Genomic DNA, 25,056 nt, shown 5'->3' with positions numbered 1-25,056 from the left:
TTTTCTATTTGAAAAGAAAATTTGGCAAATTTATTTACAATTAATAATTGAGAAGACACATTTTTATATACAAATAAATGCAATAGAGGTTACAACAATATAAACAAAATAAATAACATTGATAAGTCTGATTTTGAACAGGAAGCAATAGAGGTTATTTTCACACTTTTGCCTGAGAAAGAATTCCTAAATACTCTCCTAGTTTATCATCTGCAAAGGAATAAAAATTATACATACATTATTCCTAAATGTTACACAAAACATAACATATGTAAACATATAGTAATGAATACTTTTGTAGTTTTACATCTAAGTTAAACATTTGATGAGTACAAATAAAAATGAATGGTAATATATATTTAAATTTTCCATTTTGTTATATTCCTCCCTTTATTGGCTTATTTTTGACTATGGTACTTGTTCATGTAGGGTTAAAAAATTTTTTGGAAACACTTGTCTCTTTAATTATGCTCCTAATTTCTGCTTTTATTACATATATTAAAAAAAAACTACATTTAACACACAAATATTAGTTTTAGGAATGTAACAGGCTTTTACTTAAATTAGTAAAATAATATATTTATAGAATTTTATAGTCAAAGTGACAGGCATAAAAACATTGTAGATTGTTTAGATAACTTGCTTTGTTGACTGAAATTTTATGCCTGCAAGACAATTTAAACAGTAAAACACATAAAATACTTTTATTTAAAATTAGCATCAGTTACGTTTTCAGAAAATTACTCTTTGTAGTTTAGAAAACAATAACCAAAGGATAAGGTATACATGCATATTTTTATTTATTAGTAAATGAAAAAACACTCTACTATTTCCATAATAATAAAGTATTATCTCATTTAAAGGAAGCATTGTCATTAGAAGGGAGCATTGTCAAAATGAAGTTTTAAAAAAAATATGCACATCGGGGTTGCAAATTATTATTCCAGAGAGGAAAAAAATTATGATGCTACAAAAATGTGAAAAATTGAATGAATTTTTTTTTTTGTGTGCCTTTTACCCTAAGTCTCATGACTACAAAATTTAAAAAAATTGAGGTTATTTATTATGTTTTAAAAATGAAGCTGTAGCACCTACAGGAGGGTGCCTCTGGAAATGTGTATTTTATTAAAGCCTGTTGGCTTATAATTCAAAAATAAAAATTATTGGATTAAACCTATAACAGCAGTAGCTGATTGATACAAATTCTGCTCCCGGGTCATTAACTATTAGTGCTAAAGTAAAATATCCTTAGTGGTAGAAAAATCAATGGTTAGAACCCCCTTGCCGACAGGCTAACTGTGGAAGGTTGTTCTTTTCCTGCAATGCAAATTCAGGTTAGTTCCATCAAAAAAGTTCTCCACAAACGCTAATTTATTCTAATGTTTGAAGATAGAGTTTCTTTGCCTTCTGGGTCGGGTTCAAAATTACAAAGCTATGGAGCTGAACATTGATAGTTGTGAACTTAAAACCGTGTCAGCTGTTCAACCCTGGTTACAAAATAGAATGTTTGTTCATGTTCCAAAACCTGTTACCTGTAAACATTTCATGGAATACCATTGAACAATATTCAAAAATACAATACAAAGTATTGTTATTTTTTAACTTGTCTCTTCATTATTTCAAAATTAATGAAATTTGTAATAAAATAATATTTATTCTAACCTGATAAGTATTTTGAAGCAATCTGAAGACCAGAAATATCAGTTTTTAAAATTTCTAATTCTGAATCCAAAGATTTTAGGGAAGTAGCTGAATCTTTCACCTAAAAATGTAAGCAGAAATATGAATTAAAAAATTTCAAAAATTGAAACTTACAAAAGTCTTAGTTTTATATTTTAGTTGTTATAAGAATTTATTTAAGACAAAGTTTATTAAAACACTTCACTCACTTTTAAAAGAGAATTTAACTTTTCATCTGTAGCCTTAAATGCTGGTCCTATATCAATGAATTCTTCAGGTTTAACATTTGATAAGAATGGTTTTAAATTGTTATAAACACTGTCAAAGGTAGTTGCTAAATTTTCAAGATTCTTTAGAGACAATGCAATGTTATCTTCTGTTTTACTCAGAGCAACCTCTTCAGGAATTATTTCGTTCTGAAATTGAGACATTTTCTTATTCTCGTCATAATTTTAAAATTATAAGCAAATGTTAACATATATTCAAAACATAAAATTGTCGAATAATACGTTAGGAACGCTTATAAAAAATTATTGCACTAAAATTAGTAAGCATAGCATATTTAATCTAAATGAAATAGAAGAATGGGAAACTGGAATTAAACTGTCCAAGTACATTATAGAGTTGATGCAGTGAAAATCAAATAAGAAAATATCCAATATCATTAGTATAAATTTTTTTTATTAAAAAAAAAAAAAAATATTGGTTGATTACGTGTGGCAATGTAAGAGTTATTTAAAATAACCATGTTACATTGATGCAACATTAACTCGGAAATTTCTAAACATGTATGTAGCACATTCAAGTACATTAATAAAAAGATAATCATACTTCTTCTTAGTTTTATTCCATAACTTTTATTACAAGGACAAGCTATTCTTCAAATCAGAAAATCATTACCAGATAATATAGACACATTCACAGAAGTTCTTAATTCTTAAATTTTACACATACTTTTCAAAAATAATTTCACTTTTTAAATGATAGTTACTTTTCAACAAAAAATTTTGCATTTGTATTAGCACACATATCTAAAAGGGAAAGATACAGCTTAAGAAAAATGAATATTCTCTACACAGATTGTTTAATGGAAATAATAAGCATAATTAAAAATTTAAGCATGATGTTTTTGCCATTTAAAGCATAAAATCATTCTGTTATAAAAGAATAATATGAGTGAATATACTTTTGAATTGTGTGCCTGGATAACTTATTTGTTTATCTTTTTTTTTTATCCTACTCTGCCAATCATTATGATTTAAATCTTTGTTAATAAAAACATTTGTCAGACAGAACTTATAGATTTAATAATTAAATATAGAATACTTTTTTTTCTTCATAAATATAATTAAGGCTTACAAATCTCAGAATTGAAATTAATTATTTAAACTAAAATAACTAAAGAGAAACTAATTATTTAGCATATTAGTTTAAAACTTAATGTTTATAATAAAGAGGGCATTTGATTTTTCATATCACAAGAATGCAGTTAAAATGTATAATTATATAATTAATCATTAAAGTAAAACAGCTGATAAAAAAAAGTTCATTCTACATTTTTTAATAATTCATAAAATAATGTTCAAGTATAAAACTTTTAATTTGAGTATTAAAGCTCAATGATAAATTTTTTTAAATGTTAAAATAAAATCCAAGTAGTCAAAATAATTTTCTTTCAATTGGAACAGAATGATAAACGGTTTAAGTCTATAGTACATAAGGGAGAAAGAGAAAATTGCAATTTTTCCAAAATGTGATGTTCATACTATTAATGTTTTGAACACATTATAAATATAATCTTTTATAACACCAACTGATTGACAGTACTCACTAATATACTATACTTGTTAAGCTTTTACTGCATACAAAATTTATAAACAATAGTGAGGCATGAAAAATGAGACCAACCTACAAAATATCCCATTGTATAAGTCAACCTTTCAAATCCCAAAAATATTAGAAAAATCAGGGGGTAGACTTATACACTGATAATAATATCGGACATTCGTTGATCCTGAAATATTGATACATTGTACACAATGAGAAAGATATGAATAACTCTGTATAAATTTTCCCCTTTAAAAAATGATTTTTTAAACATGTAATAAATTTACATAACATTTATATAACATTACTATTATTTACATAACATTTATAAAACAATAAATTTTCCATGTTTTTTTAGATATTTTTTTCTCAACAAACAGAGATAAGAAATTAAAAAAACACTACTTTAAATTACGTTTAGGAAGAAAAAAAAATTAAGAACAAGAAAAGTTAATTCATTCAAGAGTATTTCAAAAAATATATCGCAATTGAAACTCTTAGAATATAATAAAGTTACAAATTAAAAGATTCCAGAACATCATCTGTGTCGGATTCAATTATGTTAGTACTGTCATCATACAGATCCCACTCTGCAATGGATTCTACTTCATTCTCATCTGCTGAATTCCACGAAAAATAGTCTTCACTCTCATCCAAAGAATTCGATATTCCATACTTTTGAAATGATTGCACAATAACATTTGAATCTACATTTTGCCATGCATTTAGTATAATTTATCATTTGACGTGCCAAGTATCATTATTTGAGGTGGTGCCTCAGAGCATCTTTATTAAAGGACAAATGTATCACACCTAGAGAGAACAATCTGTACAAAAATTTCTCCTAAAGAACATAAAATGTCTCCTTGTTAGTCAGTATCGAAAAGCATTTGATGGCCTAAGATCTAAACAAACAAGATTTAGTATTGATTTTGAAGGGATGTGCCAATGAGCATACTGTATATAGTCTGAAGTTTTGGTTAGCAACAGTGAGTCACAATACTACTACTACTGTTCATAATAATATTATGGTATCTTGCAAGAAATAGATATTTTAGTATCTTGGCAAAAATAAATATTTTAGTATCTTGATACTTTACTTCAAGCTTTAAGTCACTACAATTAATTGCAAATATAACTACACTGTGATATAATTTATTTCCTTTGTATTTTAAATTCTGATTTTTTAGAAAGGTTGGAACAGTATTTTTAAAATGTTGAAACTTAAAAAAAAAAAAAAAAAAAAAAAAAACTTTTATGTTATATGTATATAGAATATACAATAATTTCATAGCAATCTTCTGAAGAGCTATGCTTCTTCAATTTAGGTTATTTAAAAGAGCTAAAATAAATAAATATTAAAAATTACTTCAACTACATTGATAATTTATTTTATGAAACTAATGTTTCACCACACAATTGCGATCTAATATTTAATAAAGTAAAATTATATATTCTAATTTAAATTATTATACTCTAACTTATATCTTTAACCAAAATTCTGTGACTTAGATATTGTGTTAGATAAAAAAGTAACATAACTTCAAATGTAATACCTCTATCTCTTCGAATTCTATATTTTTTTGTTGAACAGTTGTATAATGGTTAATGTCTGTTTCCACTTTTGGTTCACCGTATCTTTTAAAATAAATTTCCTTAATTTCTTCTGCAGTAAGAGAACCACCACTAAAATAATAATATATAAATCATCAATAATGTTTGTAAATATTAAGTATAACGAATAACTTTTACTGCAATAATTTAAAAAAATTTTTTAGGGGTGAAAAATAATAAATGGTGAAAAAATTCACACTTATGATCAATACATTCCAATTTATCATAGGTAATATATTAATTATTTCAAAAGCAATAACTTAAAGGCAATCTTCAAATCAGTAGATAAAGATGAAACATTTCAGGAAAAAAACCCATAACAGCAACTCTGAGAGTGGGCTTTGTAACGAATCAAGCTATATTAAAGAAAAGGTTCTTTTTTATCAAAACATTTATTTTACTATTACACATATACTAAACAAATTTTAATTGAAATACCCGTAACAGGTTAGTTATAAATTTTCAAAATAGATGGGAATACGGGTTAGTATGAACCTTAAATTTAAAAACAAAAACTCTACTAAGAAAAAATCAACAAATCTCTGATATTTCATAAATTGTCTCCGTTTATTTCTAATTTATCTTGCTATTATGTATTTTTTTTTACTCGTGCTTTTGTCAGCCAGTTATTTTTAAGACTATAACTTGAATACTGCTGCAATGAGAAGCCCATATGGGAAATGGAAATAGAAACAAGTTCTGTATTGCATTTAAAAAAAAAACAAATACTGAAAATGTAAAACATTTCATGGTAACAATAATTAATTTTATAATAAAAATGAATAACTTAAAAAATACTGAATATTTAAAAACTGAGGAACATTGATTTTTGTCTTAAAAGTTAATCATACCAAGAAATGTTTTCACCCATATAAAATACACATTTGATAAGAAAACTGCAAAACAACCTTAAGGTATAACAACCTTATTCAAGTGAGAACTACAGAAAAAAAGTTTAACGGGCTGCAATGAAACCATTTTGTGTTATATGCAGTGAAACCTCCAGAAAAGATCAGCACTCGGTAGTGACCTACTCTATTTATGTCCACTTTTGAGAGGCATTGAATTTTTTCCATAGACTGAGTTGAAGAAAACCTTTAGGAGAGACCATCAAAACCTCCCCCAGGGACCGGGCAAACCTCGGCACCAGATAAGGGAAGGGTCAAATAAATAAACACAAAAAATATGAACAAAACAAATACGTAGATTTAAATGCATTCAAAATATTTGTGAATGGTTCTTATTTAGAGAGCTCTTTTTGATGAACCCTGAAAGAGATATCATCGATCTGGTTTTTAAGATGCCAGCATAAGCGTCATTTCTGCACCAAGAAAACGACACAAAATAAAATGGCTTGCGAAAAAACAAGAACCTTCGATAACATTTTTTAGTCACGAAAGCATCCCCTAAGAATAACCAACCTCCATTAACAACCATTTTACTGTGGAACAGATAGTGGTCGCTCCTGTGAGGTTTCACAGTATATCAATCGATAGCATTTTAATATCATTATTGAGATATAAAAAAAACATCAACTTATCTTACAAATTTACACACAGTATGTCTTATATAATAACCACAAAAAAATTTGCCAGAATAAAAAGTAATTTAATTAGAATAATTCGAACTTAGTTTTAAAATTTTATTGATTTACATATTTAATATGAGCATGAAAAAGCAAATAACACATAAATGTTAAAATAACTTTTTTGCAGAAATGCTAACTTTCCAAACTAGCTATCAGTAATCAGAAGTACATAGCTACCAACGCGGCCTAGCTTTCTAGAACATTTAAAGCGGGAGCCACTAACAATTTAAAGTAAATTTAATTTGGTTAACTTTTGCGTGCATTTAAAAAAAATTTCTACACAGCTAATAGATTTTATATATGTATTTAAGTTACCTGTTTGTAGAAGTGGACAAAATCATTCTAAATTAAATTTAAAAAAATCAATAAAACAAATTTTAAATCATAAAATTTAACACCACTTTAAATTTTCAATTAAAAATACTTGAATAAATCGGAGCAGGTATGGATGTAACAACAATACAGAAATACACAGCAAATGCTAACAAAAATTTGTGCAGTTTTAAGGTGTATATATGACTAATTCTATATATGTATAACTGCATGAATTTAGAAGAAAAAAAAAGTAATGCCCAGACAAAATCAATATTAGAATAATATTAAATATTGCCTTTTAAGCATCTTTTATTTGAACCACTAAAAAATTTTGTTGCTCACAGAGCATTTCAGATTTGAGATTATGTTCTTTTGACATTTTGTAAGAAGAGAAGATGAAAGTTTCAATTCTTAGAGTTGGAAAAATTTGTTAAATTTTTCTCCCCAAATTTAAAACCATTTTCAATGCTACATTGCTGTTTGAAACAAGAAGTAAAACAAGAGTTTAGTAGAATCATTAATCACAGGTTTAATGAAGCTTAATTACGCACCTGCCTCAATAAATTTTTGAATCTATTTCTTTTTCTAGATAAGAAAAAGGATTACAACTAAAAAGTCATAACAATTAAGGATAAATCATAAAAGTTGAAGCACCAGTTTAAAAATTTTGCTCAAACATTTAATAATATGTTTCTATCAAAAACTATGTATTGAAGTAAAATCATGTACAATAAATAATTTAAATCCTTTTTTGCTAGAAGTGGGTAAGTGTACAGACATTAGTCCCTATTCCCTTTATATGTTATATTTTCTGTTTTATCTTGTATATTTCTTAATTTTCTTTGTTTTCTATTTTTTGCTCAATATGTTTAATTTTGTATTCTTTGCTTTATTTTCGTTTCTATTTTTTCAGTGCTTTTCACTATTGAATTGATATACAGTGCACTCCCGATTATCCGGGTTAATCACCGGGACAGGTCACACGGATAAACAATCGAAAAACACGGATAATCCGAAAACTCCTTTTATTAAAGAAAAAATCAATATCAGTACAAAAAATATAAAAATTACTGACATTAGCATGCTGTATAACATCAAACTAGGAATTTTCCTTTTAAAAAAAATGTGTAATGCGTCTTCGCCATATATCGATACGCATATTTTACGAACCACAGTAATGTCACCGTAATCAAATCCTCCCATATACTCTAATAAAGTTTTTACAGAGCAGCAGAATGAGAAATTGTATTTCCCTCATTTACTATATCTTCTGCATCAGTTACTATCATCACTATTTGATTTAACAACATAACGATGTCTTCATTTGTCAAATGCTGGAAGTCAGGCTCACATGCATCACTTTGAAACCAATCTTCGAAATTTTCTTCATCAAGAATTTCGAAACCTTAGATTTTTTTGCTTGTTCGAGAATACTGTTATCATATTTTTCTTGAACATCTGAAGAAGATTGTTCATCAAGCGATATGATCTTTCTCCAAGATCGTGATAATGTAGACGATTTTACCTTTGACNTACATAAAAAAAAATTGTTCTTCTGGTGTTTTGTCGATTTTACGTGTCTGACTATATCAGTTTTACCACCATGCGCTATGCTAGTCATTTTTACATACATCATGTAGTCCGAGATTCGATCTAGAAAAAAATGGAAATTCAAGAGAATAAGATTCTTTAAAGGCTTGCTTATATTGTATTCGTTCAGCCACAATAAATTAACAAGATTAATCTAATGAGCAAATAAATATTGCCATAAACCAATTGCTGTTTTGCTTTTACACAAGCCATTTTCTTTTAACATTTGCTTTCGTGCTGGCAAATAGGAAGTCATGTGACAATGGGAAGCGCTCTCGCAACATAAGCTGAATTCTTTCTCTCATTGGCAGAAAAGAGGAGAAATTCATTATGTTACACTGAACGATGTGACATAAATGGAGGATCACCTCAAGCGGGCTTTCTAGGGCCATTACTAGAGGAGTATCGACGTCTGATTTAAAGAAGATACTAGCTATCGGGCGGACGGGTACAATTCGGAAGATCTTATCGTTTGTGCGTAAAAAATAGCTAAAATAAGTAAAAATGCAGAAAGCTTCTGCAAAATGTGGAAGGGTTGGCAGCTATGTATTAATATAATATTAGAAAGTACTTTTTTTTGCAGATATAATTGTGTGAGCTAACGATGAGATAATATCTTTTCAATAGTTTGTTTTCCAGTCTTTTAATTTTCTTTAAAAAGTTTTACTTAGTTGTAATATATACATATATATAAAACAAAGTAAATTGAACTTTTAAAGACATCATTTTAAATTAGAAAAGGTGTTAAAATCCATATTTTAAGTAATCTTATATTTTTTATGTCTACTAATCTCCATAATAACAGATTTTTTATCACAGCACATAAAAATGATGTTAGGGTGGAAGTTTTAATAAATTATGTCTAATTAATTAAACACACATACCAAACATTTTTTGACAATTATTAAAAATAACCAGTTAATGTGATTAGCTTGAATAAATTATCATTTTTACCAAAAAAATGTGGTTATTATTAACAATAGCCAGATTTAGTACTTTAACTGTAACATACATTCACATCTATAACAATTTTAAATAATTTTCTGGATATTTAATAAAAACTTTGCAAAGATACATACTACAAAAAATTATTTAAAAAAAATAATAAATAAATACCTTGTTTTACATAATTCTTTAATTTCTTTGCTTAGGTGGGGAGGAAAAAGCAGCAGTTTCCTCTCAAAACTATCAATAAGATTAACAAATTTGCAAACATTGTTAATATATTGAGTTGTATGTTCATACTGTTTTGATATATTTCTTTCAGAATCACTGAAATAAAAGATAACTATTACTGCTATTATAAACAATATTTTTAAAGTAGTAAATATTTTAAAAAAATAAAAATAATTGGAAAACTAAAGTTAGTATAACCAACCATTAAAATAAAATAAAAATAACCATAAAAAAGTTTTTTAAATGAAGAAACACATGATTTTATTTTATGAAGTTAAAAAATATGGAAGCAGTAAAAAAGGATATCATTTAGCCTTATATATATATATATTCATATATACCACTATACAATTTTCAACGAATTTTTTTTTTCTTTCTAAGGTGCAATTCTGTTTTATTTCCAACATATTATATGCTTCATGCTTTGATATATTATGTTAATTTACACTACCCTACAATAATGGAAGATATTTTAAGTCTTTGACATGATTTTAAATTTCTCAAGAAATACTTAAAGGATTATTTTATAACTTTAAGAGATGTTTAGTTCATGCTTGGAGGTTTAGGAAAACAACAACAAATTATGAAATAAAACAAGTATTTTTGAACATCCTATGTAAGAAAATTACGTAATAAGCTTGTAACTTCCATAGATTACTTTAGCTGTTATTTTCAATAACTGCATAAAATTTCGTAAACCTAGAGTAAATATCCATGGAGTTATGGACACTTTTATAAAAAACTATTTTTTCTGCCTTACGTTTTTTTGCTATAACTTTATAGATATTTAATGGAACCAAACAAAATTTTCTGAACAGTTAAAAATTAATTACAAAATTATTTAAAATTTTAAAACAATGTGTTAAAAACTGCACAACATACAAGCATTTATAGTGTTCTTTTATATTGTGCATGTGCAGAAGAAATTAAAATGTTTTTCTTAATTTTGTAATGAATCGTAACTGGCAACTAATGAAAAAAGTTTGATTTGAATATCTAAAAAATTAAGAAAGTTGCAAGCAATTTTTTAAGTAGTTTTTGTATTTTTTAAAAGAAAGATCAAAGCGATCAGGGGTTTTACAGAAATCTTATTTTGTATCATAAAAAACATTGTATGAACTAAACACCTCTAAAGTTATAAAATAATCCTTAAAGTATTTCTTGAGAAATTTTAAAAAATGTCAAAAATTCAAAATGTCTCCTCCATTATTGTAGGGTAGTGTATATTTTCAAATTTGAAGGATTTAAAAGCTTATTCTAATTTTACTTTTAATAAGCTTTATTGGTTTTTTTAAAAAAAAATTATGTAGAAGCAGGTAATACTGGTAGGAGGGAGAGAAAGGTTGCATCTTATTACAGTTATATTTAGATGAGTGACTAAATAAACCTGCAATGAATAGAAATAATTAAAGGCACTGAATTGAGAAAAGAGCTTGAAGGCAGTTGAGAGTAAATATCATTTAATATTCTAATTTCTTCCATTTCCTTTGCTACCTTTTATTTCAAAATTGACCAGAGAAGACTGTTCAAGGAAAGGTAGAAGAACACTAAATAAAATATTTTAGAAGTACTTATTATTTGGATTCACAGTTTAAATTTTAGAAATCATTTAATATTACAGTGCCCGCCGTTTATTAACCCACTGGCGCTTAAGGAAATGGGCAAAATTTGGAGAATGTTTCTCCCCTACACACAGTTTCCCTATCAGTTAACATGGGAAAACCGGTTTTGCTATGCAGAGAAGTCTGCAGGTTAAAATGCGACTTTTTACGTGCAGAACCGTCAGTGGGTTAAAATGACTTTCGTTTTATGCTCTTTTGATTTTATTAAGCGGCTGATTTTATTAAGAGGCGATTCAACATTTGGAAAAAAAATCAAATTTTTTGTATTCTAAATGCACACACTTTAAAAGCTGAAATAATGACAACATTAATGTTTTATTTTAACTAATTTAATTATTTTAATAACGTAAAACCCTACATAAGATTAAATTTACAAAATTTTTGCAAATAACCGATCAATGGTTACTTGAGTTTCAGTATTTAAAATTAACTTTTCAACATCATTTGAGAGTTTATAGAAATTTTTATAGTTTTCGATATTTCCTCCTCTTTGTTCCAAAGCTTGCCGCACTACATTGCTTTTCTGACTTCCATTGAAGATGGCACTGAAGAGTTCATTTCATCTTCTGAGTCTGATTCCTCCATTTCTTGATTGGAAATAACTTTGCAATTTTCGATGTTTGTAACAATTTCAGAATCCGATTTTTCTCCTGATGTTTGCAGCTTATCGTCAATAGCTACGGAACATGCGCACAGTTTTTGGAAATCCATTCATGTTCTCTGTTAAGATAGATAAGAAAAGAAACTTCTCTCCCTTCTATGGTTCATTCAATAAAAAGTAAGATAAGAATTCGACCCCCTGTTGAATGAGATAGGTTTCTCCAAACTTCATTCAAGTCAAGGAATTGACATTGATTTCTATGAACTCGCCGCTTACCACCCACATTTTCCCTTTATTCTTGCACTATGAATATCGCAGGAAAATGCTAGTCACGCCAGCTTCACAGGCTTGTGAGTAACTGTTGCTTCTTCTAAAAAAATCTTTAAACTTCGAAAAATAAAATTTTATTAATAAGAACAAAAGAAGCTGAAATATTGCACTTTTGATTTATTACGCAGTCAAAATTTTGATTTTAAAAAGCGGCGGCATTGATTTTATTAAAGGATNGGAAGGTAGAAGAACACTAAATAAAATATTTTAGAAGTACTTATTATTTGGATTCACAGTTTAAATTTTAGAAATAATTTAATATTATTATTTATTTAACCAAATTTACTAATTGAGACAAACATACAAAAGTTTAAAAAAAAAAAATTCTCAAAAATTGAAATTTTTTTTTCTTTCTTGACATTAACAAACTTCTAGAGTTTAATTCTTTTGGTAGTTTCTAATACAGATAGTTGAATTCAAATCAATATACAGGGTTAGAGGCAAAATTCTTTTGCTATTTTTTTTAATTATTTGGCCAGTTTTTAATTACAGATAGCCAAATTGTTAAGGTTTGTCACAATCCAATGATGACACTGAATCCTACCACATATAGAAAAGGTTATTTGATGCTTTTAACACAAAGAAACAAATATAAACTTTTTATACAAACTCATGCTAAAAATTCTGACAACTTATAAATTATACATTAATAATAAAAGAATTATTAGTTAAACATACCTATCATTGGAATTTGTGCTATCACATCCTAAATTACCAAGCTCATTTCTTTTTGATAGCATGCAGCAGAGAAAATTCCAAAAAGTCAGCTGTTTCCTTTTTGATGCAGTTCCCTATATTAAAAAAATAAATCTCAGTAGTAGTATCAACAAATAATCAAAGACAGTTCCAGAATAAAGAGGCTGAGGTGGCTCCGGGTATAGAGCACTCGCCTTCCGACAATGTGACGCAGGTTGGAATCTCAGTGAAGGCTCGTTGATTCGAATTCGTTTTCAACTCACACCTACCACAGTGCTCACATAAAATTATCCTTATTTGTAATCGGATCATGGGGTAAAATCCTCTTACGTGGGAGGTTTCATCTCCATGCAACACAAATTAGTTCTAATGTTATAGCTGTATTTCTATTATATTATAGTTTAATCAAATATTGTATATTTTCATACATTCTTGATAGAGCTAAATTACAGGGAGCACATTTTCAGTCAAATGATAAATTTTTCTATGCTACTGATGAAAGTAAGCGTCAATGGAAAATAAGTTACAAAATTATGTAAGAATATATATGAATATGAATGTAATATGAATTTCTCTCACAAATAAATCTTAAAAAGTCTTATACAGTTTTTTTCGTGAGTTTATTTTATTTAATTAATCAAAATCTTAAAACATGTAATATGATAACTTAATTTACATTATTTATTTTATACTACACCATATAATTATGTTTTTCAGTAACGTAATTTAGAAAAATAACAATCTTTTAATAAAGACATAAAGCAAATATTGAAATATTTTAAGTCAAATCAAATAAAAAGAAGAAAAAAAAAGAACAGGTTTCTAACATATGTGTGCATGAAATTTTTATTTTTCTAATATATTTCATAATAGCAAAGAAAAAGAAGGTCGATGATATGAATAACTTAAGTTAGATATCAGCATATATTATTTGAAATTGGAAAACAAATTATAATTGATTTAGATAACTATTTAAATTTATACTAATGCAAAAAAAAGTAATAATAATAATTTCTATTGTGTAACAAACAATATCTGTATTAATTTATTTCTAGAGACAATAGTTTAAAAAAATTTTGTACTAAAAACAGAAGTTGCTATTTTATATAAAATGTCTTTTTTTTTAATCTTTATTAGTTTGATGAAATTATTACCATGAAAATTTAAGTTGTCCTTTCTTGGATTTGTTATTTTTGTTTTTCTTTTTTAAATACGTAAAATCATATTCAAATGGATGGGTGGAACAAGCAAGACAGTATCTCCAAGGAGTGGGAGGTAAATACCAATCAATGTGAGGAATATAATTATATGCGTATGAAAATTTTTACTTTCAAATTAACCTTATGTTTAAACAGAAATGAAAGCAGCATAAGAACTGGAATATGTTTCACTTAGTTAAAACACTATTAACTGAAATTTTTAAAAAAAATCTAACTATATATAAAAATCCAATGATGGTGTCGCACCAGCCAATGAAATCTAAGGTATCACGTGACAGTATGAAAGAAGTAGCCAATCCAAGCGAGGATGCAGTTTTCAGCCAATCAGAAAAGAGAACGCATTCGCGTCAAAGCTTTTTGTTGATTTACTTTGAGAGGGTTTTTGCTGATTACATCTCATCTTATCTTATCATTCTTATGCCTATCCAGTGATTGATATCTTTTAATGTTTACATTTTTGTTGTTTGCTATTATAAAGCTTACTGAGGCTTGCTTACCTTAAAATGGTTAAATTTTAAATCACATTTATTTATTCAACTCATTTCAATCATTTGGAATTTCAGTATAATGTCTGACAGGACAGATCGCCATCGAGAATATCGCAGACAGCGGAGATTGGATCCCACGTTTCGTCAAAATGAACAAGAGCGTCGAAGAATAAATCGACAAAATAATCGAGAGCTTACTAATGCCCGCCAAAGAGAAAATCGAAGTAGGGCAGCTAATCGTCTTCGAGAAATAGATGAAAATCAGTATTCGGGAGAATCGTACGGTCGTACTTATGCTCTGCCGCGCATTTATATCCTTATATAAATGTATTAAAATTTTTTTGCGAAGCAAACAAAAAAGAATTGCGCAGCAATTCTCGGGGGTTGGCGAGCGGTAGCGAGCAGGGGGCGGAGCCCCCTAGTATATGTATAAAAGATTAAAAAGAAAATGCTTTTATTTCATCATTTATGCACCAACAGGACTTTTAAAGTCTCACTAATATTTCCATATAACACTAAAACAGAACAAAATAATCTTATCAGGCCTTGTCTTACTCTATAACATGACTTCCCATTTATAATTACTAGTTGGCAGTACAGGTTAATATCAAGTTTATCATTGCTTATGGTAGGGGTGCACAACCTGCGGCCCGGGGGGCCAAATGCGGCCCTTCGACTACTGAAGTGCGGCCCGCGAGAGCTTCTGAACACAATAAAAAAAATTTAAAAAATGGCAATTTTTTATCGCTCTTTTAAATCATCACGTTTTGACACAATCAATTCTAACAGATTCTTTAGTAAATGTAAGTTTAACGCGCTTTCTTTCTTTAAGCCGATTTTATCGTAAATATAAATGATTTTTTTTAAACAGTTATTTCCGCTTTTCTACGTGATTTCAAAAATCCCGAATTTTAATCACGATGCGAGTTTCAGATCGCCCATTTAAATAATCACTTTTTGGTGCANAATTTCTCTCACAAATAAATCTTAAAAAGTCTTATACAGTTTTTTTCGTGAGTTTATTTTATTTAATTAATCAAAATCTTAAAACATGTAATATGATAACTTAATTTACATTATTTATTTTATACTACACCATATAATTATGTTTTTCAGTAACGTAATTTAGAAAAATAACAATCTTTTAATAAAGACATAAAGCAAATATTGAAATATTTTAAGTCAAATCAAATAAAAAGAAGAAAAAAAAAGAACAGGTTTCTAACATATGTGTGCATGAAATTTTTATTTTTCTAATATATTTCATAATAGCAAAGAAAAAGAAGGTCGATGATATGAATAACTTAAGTTAGATATCAGCATATATTATTTGAAATTGGAAAACAAATTATAATTGATTTAGATAACTATTTAAATTTATACTAATGCAAAAAAAAGTAATAATAATAATTTCTATTGTGTAACAAACAATATCTGTATTAATTTATTTCTAGAGACAATAGTTTAAAAAAATTTTGTATTAAAAACAGAAGTTGCTATTTTATATAAAATGTCTTTTTTTTTTAATTTTTTTTTTTATCTTTATTAGTTTGATGAAATTATTACCATGAAAATTTAAGTTGTCCTTTCTTGGATCTGTTATTTTTGTTATTCTTTTTTAAATATGTAAAATCATCTTCAAATTCAAATGGATAGGTGGAATAAGCAAAACAGCCACTCCAAGTTGTGAGAGGTAAATACCAATCAATGTGAGGAATACAATTATATGCATATGAAAATTTTTACTTTAAAACTAACCTTATGTTTAAACTGAAATGAAAGCAGCATAAGAACTGAAATATGCTTCACTTAGTTAAAACACTATTAACTGAAATTTAAAAAAAAAAAAATACATGTATAAAAGATTAAAAAGAAAATGCTTTAAAAAAAAATACAGAACAAAGAAAGACACGGGAATAGCTCAGAGCCATAAAAGCAGCAGTTATCTAAGGATTGTAATAATACATATAACACTAAAACAGAACAAAATAATCCTATCAGGCCTTGTCTTACTGTATAACATGACTTCCCATTTATAATTACTAGTTGGCAGTACAGATTAATATCAAGTTTGTCATTGCTTATGGAACTATTTAGTTATTGATATTTTGTTCAAGAATGTCATCTTACGATGGATCCTTGTTCCTCAATTTTAAGCTTTCTATCTTGGTAAATTTCGAATGTAAGTCTTTCATATTTCTTTTATTGATATATCAACGATACAAAACTTAGAATTAAATGTTTAACTTTAATTAAATTTTTAAACTTTAATACAATTTTATATGCTATTATCACATAAAATTTTAAATTGATTGTTTTTTGATTAGCTTTATATTTATACAATCAATATTTTAAAAATTGTATTGCGGTGACAATTTAAGCAGTTTTGCTACAGTTATTAGGAATTTTATAAAAATATTGCATGTCTCTACTAAGTTATAATATAATTTTAGTAAGTTCATTGATTTAAATTTTTTAAAGATGTATACAGGAGAAGATGCTGAATATGACAAAAAATGAAATAAAAATTGTGTGGGTTGAAATTCCATCAGAGCTTGACACACCTGAATAAAAAAATATTTAATTGCAAATATAAAAATATTGCAATCATGAAAAAAAAAAACTTTTAATAATTGTATTATAAATGCGGTTTACATTTTAATATTTCTAATTTATATTTAGGATTAAAAAATATAAGCACAAGTATTTTATAGCTCTTAATATTTTTATAGCGCAATTTCTGCTTTCGAAGTATCTAAAGCAGTTAGGTATGGTACCAAATGATTTTTATAGTGCAGATGGGCATTTAAAATCGCAAAATAAAATTTTTTATGAATAAATTAGAAAATATTGATTATTAAAAAAAAATATTTAGATAAGTGTAAAATAGCCATTATTTAATGGGGCAAAAACTACAAATTTTTGATATTTTTTAATAACTTGGTAAAAGAAAAGGTTAAACAAATAGGAATACTTACACATTTTAAAATAAAACATAATGAAATCAATAACACTAAAATTAAGATAAATTAATAAATTTTTATAAAATAGTCCTAAATTATTTTTATTGTACAATTTTTTGTCAACTATAAAAAGTTAATTTTATAAGAAAAATTAAAATTTTCATTTTAATTTCTCTCTCTTTCTTTGAAAAAGAATAATTAATGAAAATAAAGAAAAATTTACTTCAATAATTTCAGAATCCTCAGCACTGCAAACACCAATAGCAGAAAAAATACGAGTTAAACCTAAAAAAGGCAATTAAAAAAATTTGTCAAATTTGAATTGACAAACTCAACTAGACGAAACTAAAACATAATAGGCTTAAATATATTGGTTATCATTGCGTAATTTGGTTAGCTGGAGCTTACTAAAAGATCCTAAATAATTTTGTTTACATCGTTTTGATACTGTAAATAGTATTGTCATCAGCTTTGAGGTACGATATATGTTATAGTCCTAAGAAAAAGAACAGGATATACTTTGTGCTATGTTGACTAAAGCAAGGACAAACGCAAACAAAACACAAATAAAAGCACAGAAATAGACATATTATAGTTTGAGTTCCATAAACAAGAACCTTCCTCCATACTTAAACACCTAAAAAAACTTTCAAAACCTCAACCTTTCCCAGTGTTAGCAAAAGTTAAAGATTTCGTGGTGTTTACAGTATTGAAGGTTTTTTAGGTGTTTAAGTATGAAGGAAGGTTCTTGTTTATAGAACTGAAACTGTTTAACATCCACTTCTGTGTTTTTTTCATATTGGTGTTTTGCTTTAGACATGTCATACCTCTCACGACTGGTTTGCTCACTTAATTAATTATCAAACTAGGTTTGCTAGCACAAAAAAAGAAGACCTTTAATACTTAAAGACTTTTTTTCTCTCCATTTATCGGTAACATATAGATCTTACGCTTACACAAATGTTAGATTAAAAAAGCAAAAGAAATTACAGTACAGAACCCGTTATCCGGAAATCAGAAAACCGGAAAACCAAAAAACCGGAACGAAATTCAATAAATTTTCCCGCAATTTTTAAAAACATTTTTTTTTTCCTCATAAGATTTTAGGATTTTTCTTTCTTTTTTGAAAGATGTTTACCTTACCATCATTTCAGAAATAGTCATTAGTGTATTACTTCATCGTTTTTTAAGATTATTTCCAAATATATATTTTTTTAGTTGGGTTTAACACTAAAAAAACGGCTTTTTGTAGCGATTCAGAAAAACGGAAAAATCAGTTATCCGGAATAGCGATAGTCCCAATCGTTCCGGATAATCGGTTCTCTACTGTATTAAAAAAAAAAAAGAAATTTATATAAAATAATTTTTTACAAAGAAATAGATATAAATAATTAAAAATCACTAAAATGAATTTAAGATAGAGTTTAGAAAATTATACTTAGTTTACTGGATTTCGTGTTAGAAAAAGCTAAGTGTTAACGAATAATAACACACCTTTTTAGTAGACCCCTTTAAAAAACGAAAAAAGTATTCTCAAGTAGAAAAAAAAGGAGGAAAAATAATATAACTAAAAATTAGTCTTTCAACAAATAAATAAAACTTGATAGATAGCATGTTATTAAATTTCTTCAGTCATAAAGATACAAATGTTGAATACAAAAACATAAAAGTTGTATTGAGTTGTAAAAAGAAAGTGTTATTTGCAAAAAGGATATGCATCCTTAATTAGAATTATTACCTTATTGCGTACTTATAGACTAAAATTCATATTAACCGATAAAGCAGAAAAATATTTAGGAAGATATTAAAAAACAAATCACTAAAAGATACCAAAAAATTTAATAATATCTGTAGAGTAATAATTTATGTTCATTTTAAGTAAATCAGTATTTCTAGGCAAAAACGTACATTTCTAATATCACCTTTTAAAAACACAAGCCCATAGTTATATAGATAACTATATACACGATGATCATTTATTGATTGCAATATTTTTTTGTTCAAAACACAGTTGGTGCTTTCTAGCTGAAATAGAAACCACTTAACAGTTCTTAAAAACTGTTGATACAGCTACAGTTGATTTAAAAAGTTTCCACAGTTCAAAACTTGTCCTCATGAAGAAATTTTAAAACTTGTTGTAACAAGAAAAGTTGCCGCGAAAGTTTGGATTAATAATTTGTTTTTATGAGGGGCAATATTTCCTTTGTTTTAAACAAGAACAGTTTGTTTTTATATGGACGTTAAATAATACAATTATTGTTTTTCAAAATAAACTGTTTCCCTATCTTAAGCAAAAATTCACGTTAAGCATTTCATTGTAACTAGGTTGACCTGTATTTATAAATATAATGATCTTTTTTAATCTATGGCAAGCATTATTCTGATATAAATAATAATTATATGAGCAATAAATTATTCCGAAGAAATGTTACAACTTATATTACTTACTTTGAATTTTACTTTCTAATGATTTTTCATTTTGGGATAATTCTAAATCATTTATTCCTAATCTATAAAATAGAAAAAGANTTCAATTGGTCCTCTCATTCAATAGTACATAACTGAAGTTTGGCCTTGCCATACAGGTTAAAATATTAGGGACTAAGTGCTTGGTTCGTCATAAACAGGTTTATTTATCTATAGTACTATTCAAGAATACTTTTATTTCATTCATGTTCAATTCTTTTAGCATAGTGGTGATACATCACCAGTTTCAGTAACTGAAACTGATGTTACGCCCTTCAAAACTGTTAATACATTTTTCAGTTATTTTATGTTTTCAATTTAAACTAATATATTTATATCTTAAAACACTTTATTTTAAAAATAGATGTCTTTTTTATCATCCTGTGATGCAGAAATTATAACATTTTTTTAAAAAAAAATATTGTTAAAAATAAAAGGTTAATTTTTGAACAAATTTAGTATTTTTTTTTAAGAAAAATTATTATTTTTTAATATTGCCATATTTATCTTTATGCAAAAATATTATTTATCAGTATTAAAAGCATATTAAAAGGATTCCCTTTTGTTGTTTAATGAATTGTGGAGCTTCAAAATTATAAACCTTTTCCTATTATATTATATTATTTTCTTTTAATAAGTTGTAGTAAATTGTATAAAAAATATCAAATATTTATTGATACATGTAATTATGTGTACAATCGTTACACCTATAGAATTTTTACCTTTTACCAAAGTTCAAAGTTTTGGATACTTTAAGACAGTTTTACCCAGTTTAGGACAGTTTTACCCAGTTTAAGACAGTAAAACCCACGTGTCCTGTCCAAAACCAGTTTAGGACGCCCAAAACCCCAACCCTGATTTAAATAATACTGAACATAACAATATTCAGAAAAGGATATAAATAAAAAAAGTAAAGTACATACAGTGAAAAGTCCCATGTTCGGAATCATCGAGACTTTGGAAAGTCTGGAAAATAGTTTTTTGGATAATAGGTCTTTAAACAAAGATCAAAGCATCCTTATTCAATAGAAAATAACAAATAAACAATAGTTGACGTCAATTCCATATATGAATAAATCCATGTGGTTTGTATGACTCTGCTATTTTTGCAGCTTTTATTTTGTCGGAAGAATACATTTTAGTTAATATTTCTTGATCCGCTCGTATAGCGACACAGTCAATCCACGCAGTTTTGTCCATAATTTTTTAGGTAGCTATTAAAAGGAATTTCACTTGATTTTTAAAATTTCAATGTTTTAATATATTATTTTGTTCGACAAACTGAAATCGAGCATTTCACACACAATTACAGACGATTCACTCTCAATTCGTGGATTTACTAATGTATTTTTGTCAGTTATTGCAATGGATTTTAATGGTTTTTTATTGCTTTATTATCATACACAGGATATTTTGAATCATGATGATTTTTAATGAATAATGATTTTTTGATGCACTCGATTTATGAAAATTTTATTGTCCACGTGTTTTAGTCTATTGCATTTTAAGTTTGGGTTTTAACATAGGATTTTCTCGATTTCATTTTTAATAAGTTAGTATTTACAGCTTTAGTCGTGATGATTTAATCTCAAATCCCTAATTTTTTCAAAATTTGAAATTTTTGCACACTCTAAAATTGAGCGTGTGATTCCTGGCTGTGATAATAATTTTGAGAAAGATGTGAGAAAAAATATGGGATTTTTTTCACGCTGCAATGTTGGATTTCACGTTTACGCAATATCCATTTTTTAAAAAATATTATAGTGGAAATCGGATAAAAGTCGAACAACTGGCTTAAAATCATAAGGAAGCAGATATCAGAGGAGGATTCTCATCCCCGCATACTTTTTTTTAACAGATGTAAATATATAAAAAAAAAAATTAATAAGGGAAAACAGTTTTGCTTATTTCGATTGATAAAAAGTGTCTGGAAAAGAGACCCTTCCGGTAAATGGACATCAAGATAAGGGACTTTGTACTGTATTTTGTTAAAATGCATTAGGTTTGAACCAGTGGTCCAACTTTTTTTTATTAGACCAGGAGTTAGGCCTAATTTTAAATGGAACACAATATCGTTCTGGAGCAAAGTTTATTTAAACAAAAAACATGAAAAACTAATATTTAAATGGAACCAAAACCTAACAATATTTCGTAAAAGAATATAAAAAAGATAAAGTTCGTATATGCAATCACTTTTAGTACTAAGAATTTTTTCAGCTTCTGAAGTTAAAACTTTTTTTAAAATTTTTGAAGTGAACTCTAAATTGGATTATACAATGGTTTCCAAACATGAATTATAGAGTATTGGTGAGGTAACTGGCTTACACTGGGAAATTGAATTTATTTATTTATGCCTCCTAGGCCAACACAATGTTATTTTACAAGGAATAAAATCAAATAATGAATCGGCAAAAGACGATGAGGGTGCTTGACTCCAGATAGGGGTGCATGAAGGAGCAAGCACTGACCAGAAAGATTGTCTAAGTTTGTTTGGCACAAGAAATGAGTTTGGGCTAACTTTTAAAGAACTGAGCCTTATGTGGAAAAAATAGCAAATTTTGTAGACTAGTCACTACACAGCATTTCACGTCTAAACAAAATTAGTTACTAAAACCTATTTTTATGACTAACCCAAACTTTGAAACAGAAATGTTGAAAAGGAATTGTCAACAACAGAAAACATTCTCTTTTATCTTCTGAAAGATTCCCATCCCCTTTGTAAACCATTAAGTTTAAGAACTCATTTTTATTTCGCTTTGCATTATGTAAGAATGCCACAGAACGTCAGCAGTAAAAAAGTTTATGTAAATTAATTCATGAACCAGAGCCCGAAACCCTTTTTTCCCCGTAAATGAGCTTGTCTCACCTCTAGGAAGTTACCACTTAAGCAAAGCATCAATATAAAAAATATAAAAAAATTAACAACTAGGCATTTGGAAAAAAAAATCATGAATAAGAGAAAGCAAGAGATTTATTTTATTGTATATATACAAATAAAACCATATGGTTAATTTTTAGCGAGATAAAAAAATAAAACTGAAAAGTGGATCAAGTAACCCAAGTTTCCCCTTTACTAAAAATTCAGGGATTCGATTTCAAAAAAAAATTAGAGCAATATAAAAAATACCAACTGTTCAAGAATCCATTGCATTAAGTTATATCTTTCAAAACTTGATTTAAATAAAATGTCAGTAAGCCATTGATCTTTTCCATTGCCAGCAAAAGGACACTGTAATTCCTGTGAATTGAATAGAGAAAAAAGCACCAGTTAAAAAAAATTACACATATACCGTTTTGCAGAAGTTTTTCGGGCTTCCAGTGCCATACCTCTCTAATACTAATATCTTTCTACAAAATATTTAATATAATAACATTTTTTTAAAAAAAGTATTACTAGTTCTTTGACCCCTGACAACTTTCATATGAAGTGAAGCAGTTTCAATATTTATATATAGTGAGTTACTAGAAGGAAAATGCATTTTAATGAAAGAAAAAAAAAACTTAAGTTTGAACAACCTTTTTTGCAAAAAGGTCCTCAGGTTAAAAACAATTTTGTAGTCGACTAAAAGCCACCATAAATTTAATTTTAAGGAATTTGGATAAAAAAAAATTTAAAAAAAACTTAGTTATTCTGTAACTTAAAAAGAACAATTTTAAAAATATCCAGAAAAAATTACAGAAACTGACATACTTTTGTAAAATACTTTTAAAGGAAACAAAATGTAGTTAGCATATATTGTCTTTTTTTAATAATAAAGTTAAACACAATAAATTATTAAATGATATTTTTTTTACTGTATGCAACAACTTAAATCTTTAATATGAAATAAATATCCTTAAACTAAATATGTTTTAGGTTCTTGGGTTAAAAAAAATTATTATAAAGAAATAGTAAAAGCAAATGATTTTAGCTTTTCAGACACTTAAATAGGTACCTACCAGGGCATACTTTAAAATTTTTATAATTCGTACTCATTAATTATGAGTAGAACATAACAGTAGGTATATAACAATACTAGTTACTTAACAATAATGCAGAAAATCATGAATTTAAATATTTGATGAATAACTTTCTTTCACTAATATTCACAAGCAAAATATTATAAATAGACACACATTTTTTTGCATTATTTAATACATATCTGCTTCAACAATAAAATGAAATTTTAAATTCTATTTTAATGGCTATTTAAAAGAATATACTAAGATTCATATTTTGTTTTCATAATAGAATTTTATGGGAATATTTTTGAATATTCTTCAATTCTTTTAAATATTAATGTGAATTTAGACGTATTTAACTTGTCTAACAATTTGTAATTATCTTGGCAGTCTTACATTGTGGTCCTTTTGTATTATAAAGCAAAGTACTGATGTTTCCACTCTGTTTTTTCTCAGTTGAGTCCTATTTTATTTTGTGTTTATACAGGAATATTAACTTTTCTATCTATTAGATTTACTTCAACATTGATCAGATTTAAAACAAAAATTTCCTGTCCATTCGTCTTAAAATGTTTTTCAAAACTTATGCCAATAAAGTTTAGCTGAGAAAAAATTTGAAGCAAAACCAATTCAGATAGCTCCTATAAATGATGTTTATAACTAAAAAAATTTAACTTAATTTGCTTATAAGTTACCTTTAATGTCTCCAAAATATTATTCACTTCTTTCTCCATCACTAATACTTATAATGAGATAAATGATTACAAGAAATTATAATTTGAATAGTTGAATTTTCTGTTTTTAAATTTAAGAGGCAAGTGAAAGTTAAAGTACTTTTTTTAATATTAATATAATAACTTATTGCCAGATACAAAATTTTTGAGTAAGATTTTAATTAAGGACCTAAGTAGCCGGTCTAAAGTTACGTCATCCTTTTG

At 27.0% G+C, this 25,056-nt stretch overlaps 1 protein-coding gene across 1 annotated transcript; it reads right to left on the bottom strand.

Moving 5' to 3' along the window:
- LOC107436163 (uncharacterized) lies at positions 1-25,054 on the bottom strand. Its single transcript, XM_043040326.2, has 10 exons — positions 24,814-25,054; positions 23,308-23,414; positions 20,159-20,220; positions 17,934-17,995; positions 13,022-13,134; positions 9,731-9,886; positions 5,064-5,193; positions 1,890-2,096; positions 1,663-1,762; positions 1-210 (listed from the first exon to the last, which is right to left on the bottom strand). Exons 1-10 carry the CDS (start codon positions 24,850-24,852, stop codon positions 161-163), a joined length of 1,026 nt encoding a protein of 341 aa, XP_042896260.1. The 5' UTR covers positions 24,853-25,054; the 3' UTR covers positions 1-160.
- Between the last annotated feature and the right edge of the window lie 2 nt (positions 25,055-25,056).

Source organism: Parasteatoda tepidariorum, chromosome 5 (assembly GCF_043381705.1).
Source record: "Parasteatoda tepidariorum isolate YZ-2023 chromosome 5, CAS_Ptep_4.0, whole genome shotgun sequence".
In the NCBI taxonomy this organism is placed as follows: Eukaryota; Metazoa; Arthropoda; class Arachnida; order Araneae; family Theridiidae; genus Parasteatoda; species Parasteatoda tepidariorum.
The sequence above is the reverse complement of the archived record's forward strand: the minus strand, read 5'-3'. Positions and strand labels throughout refer to the sequence as shown.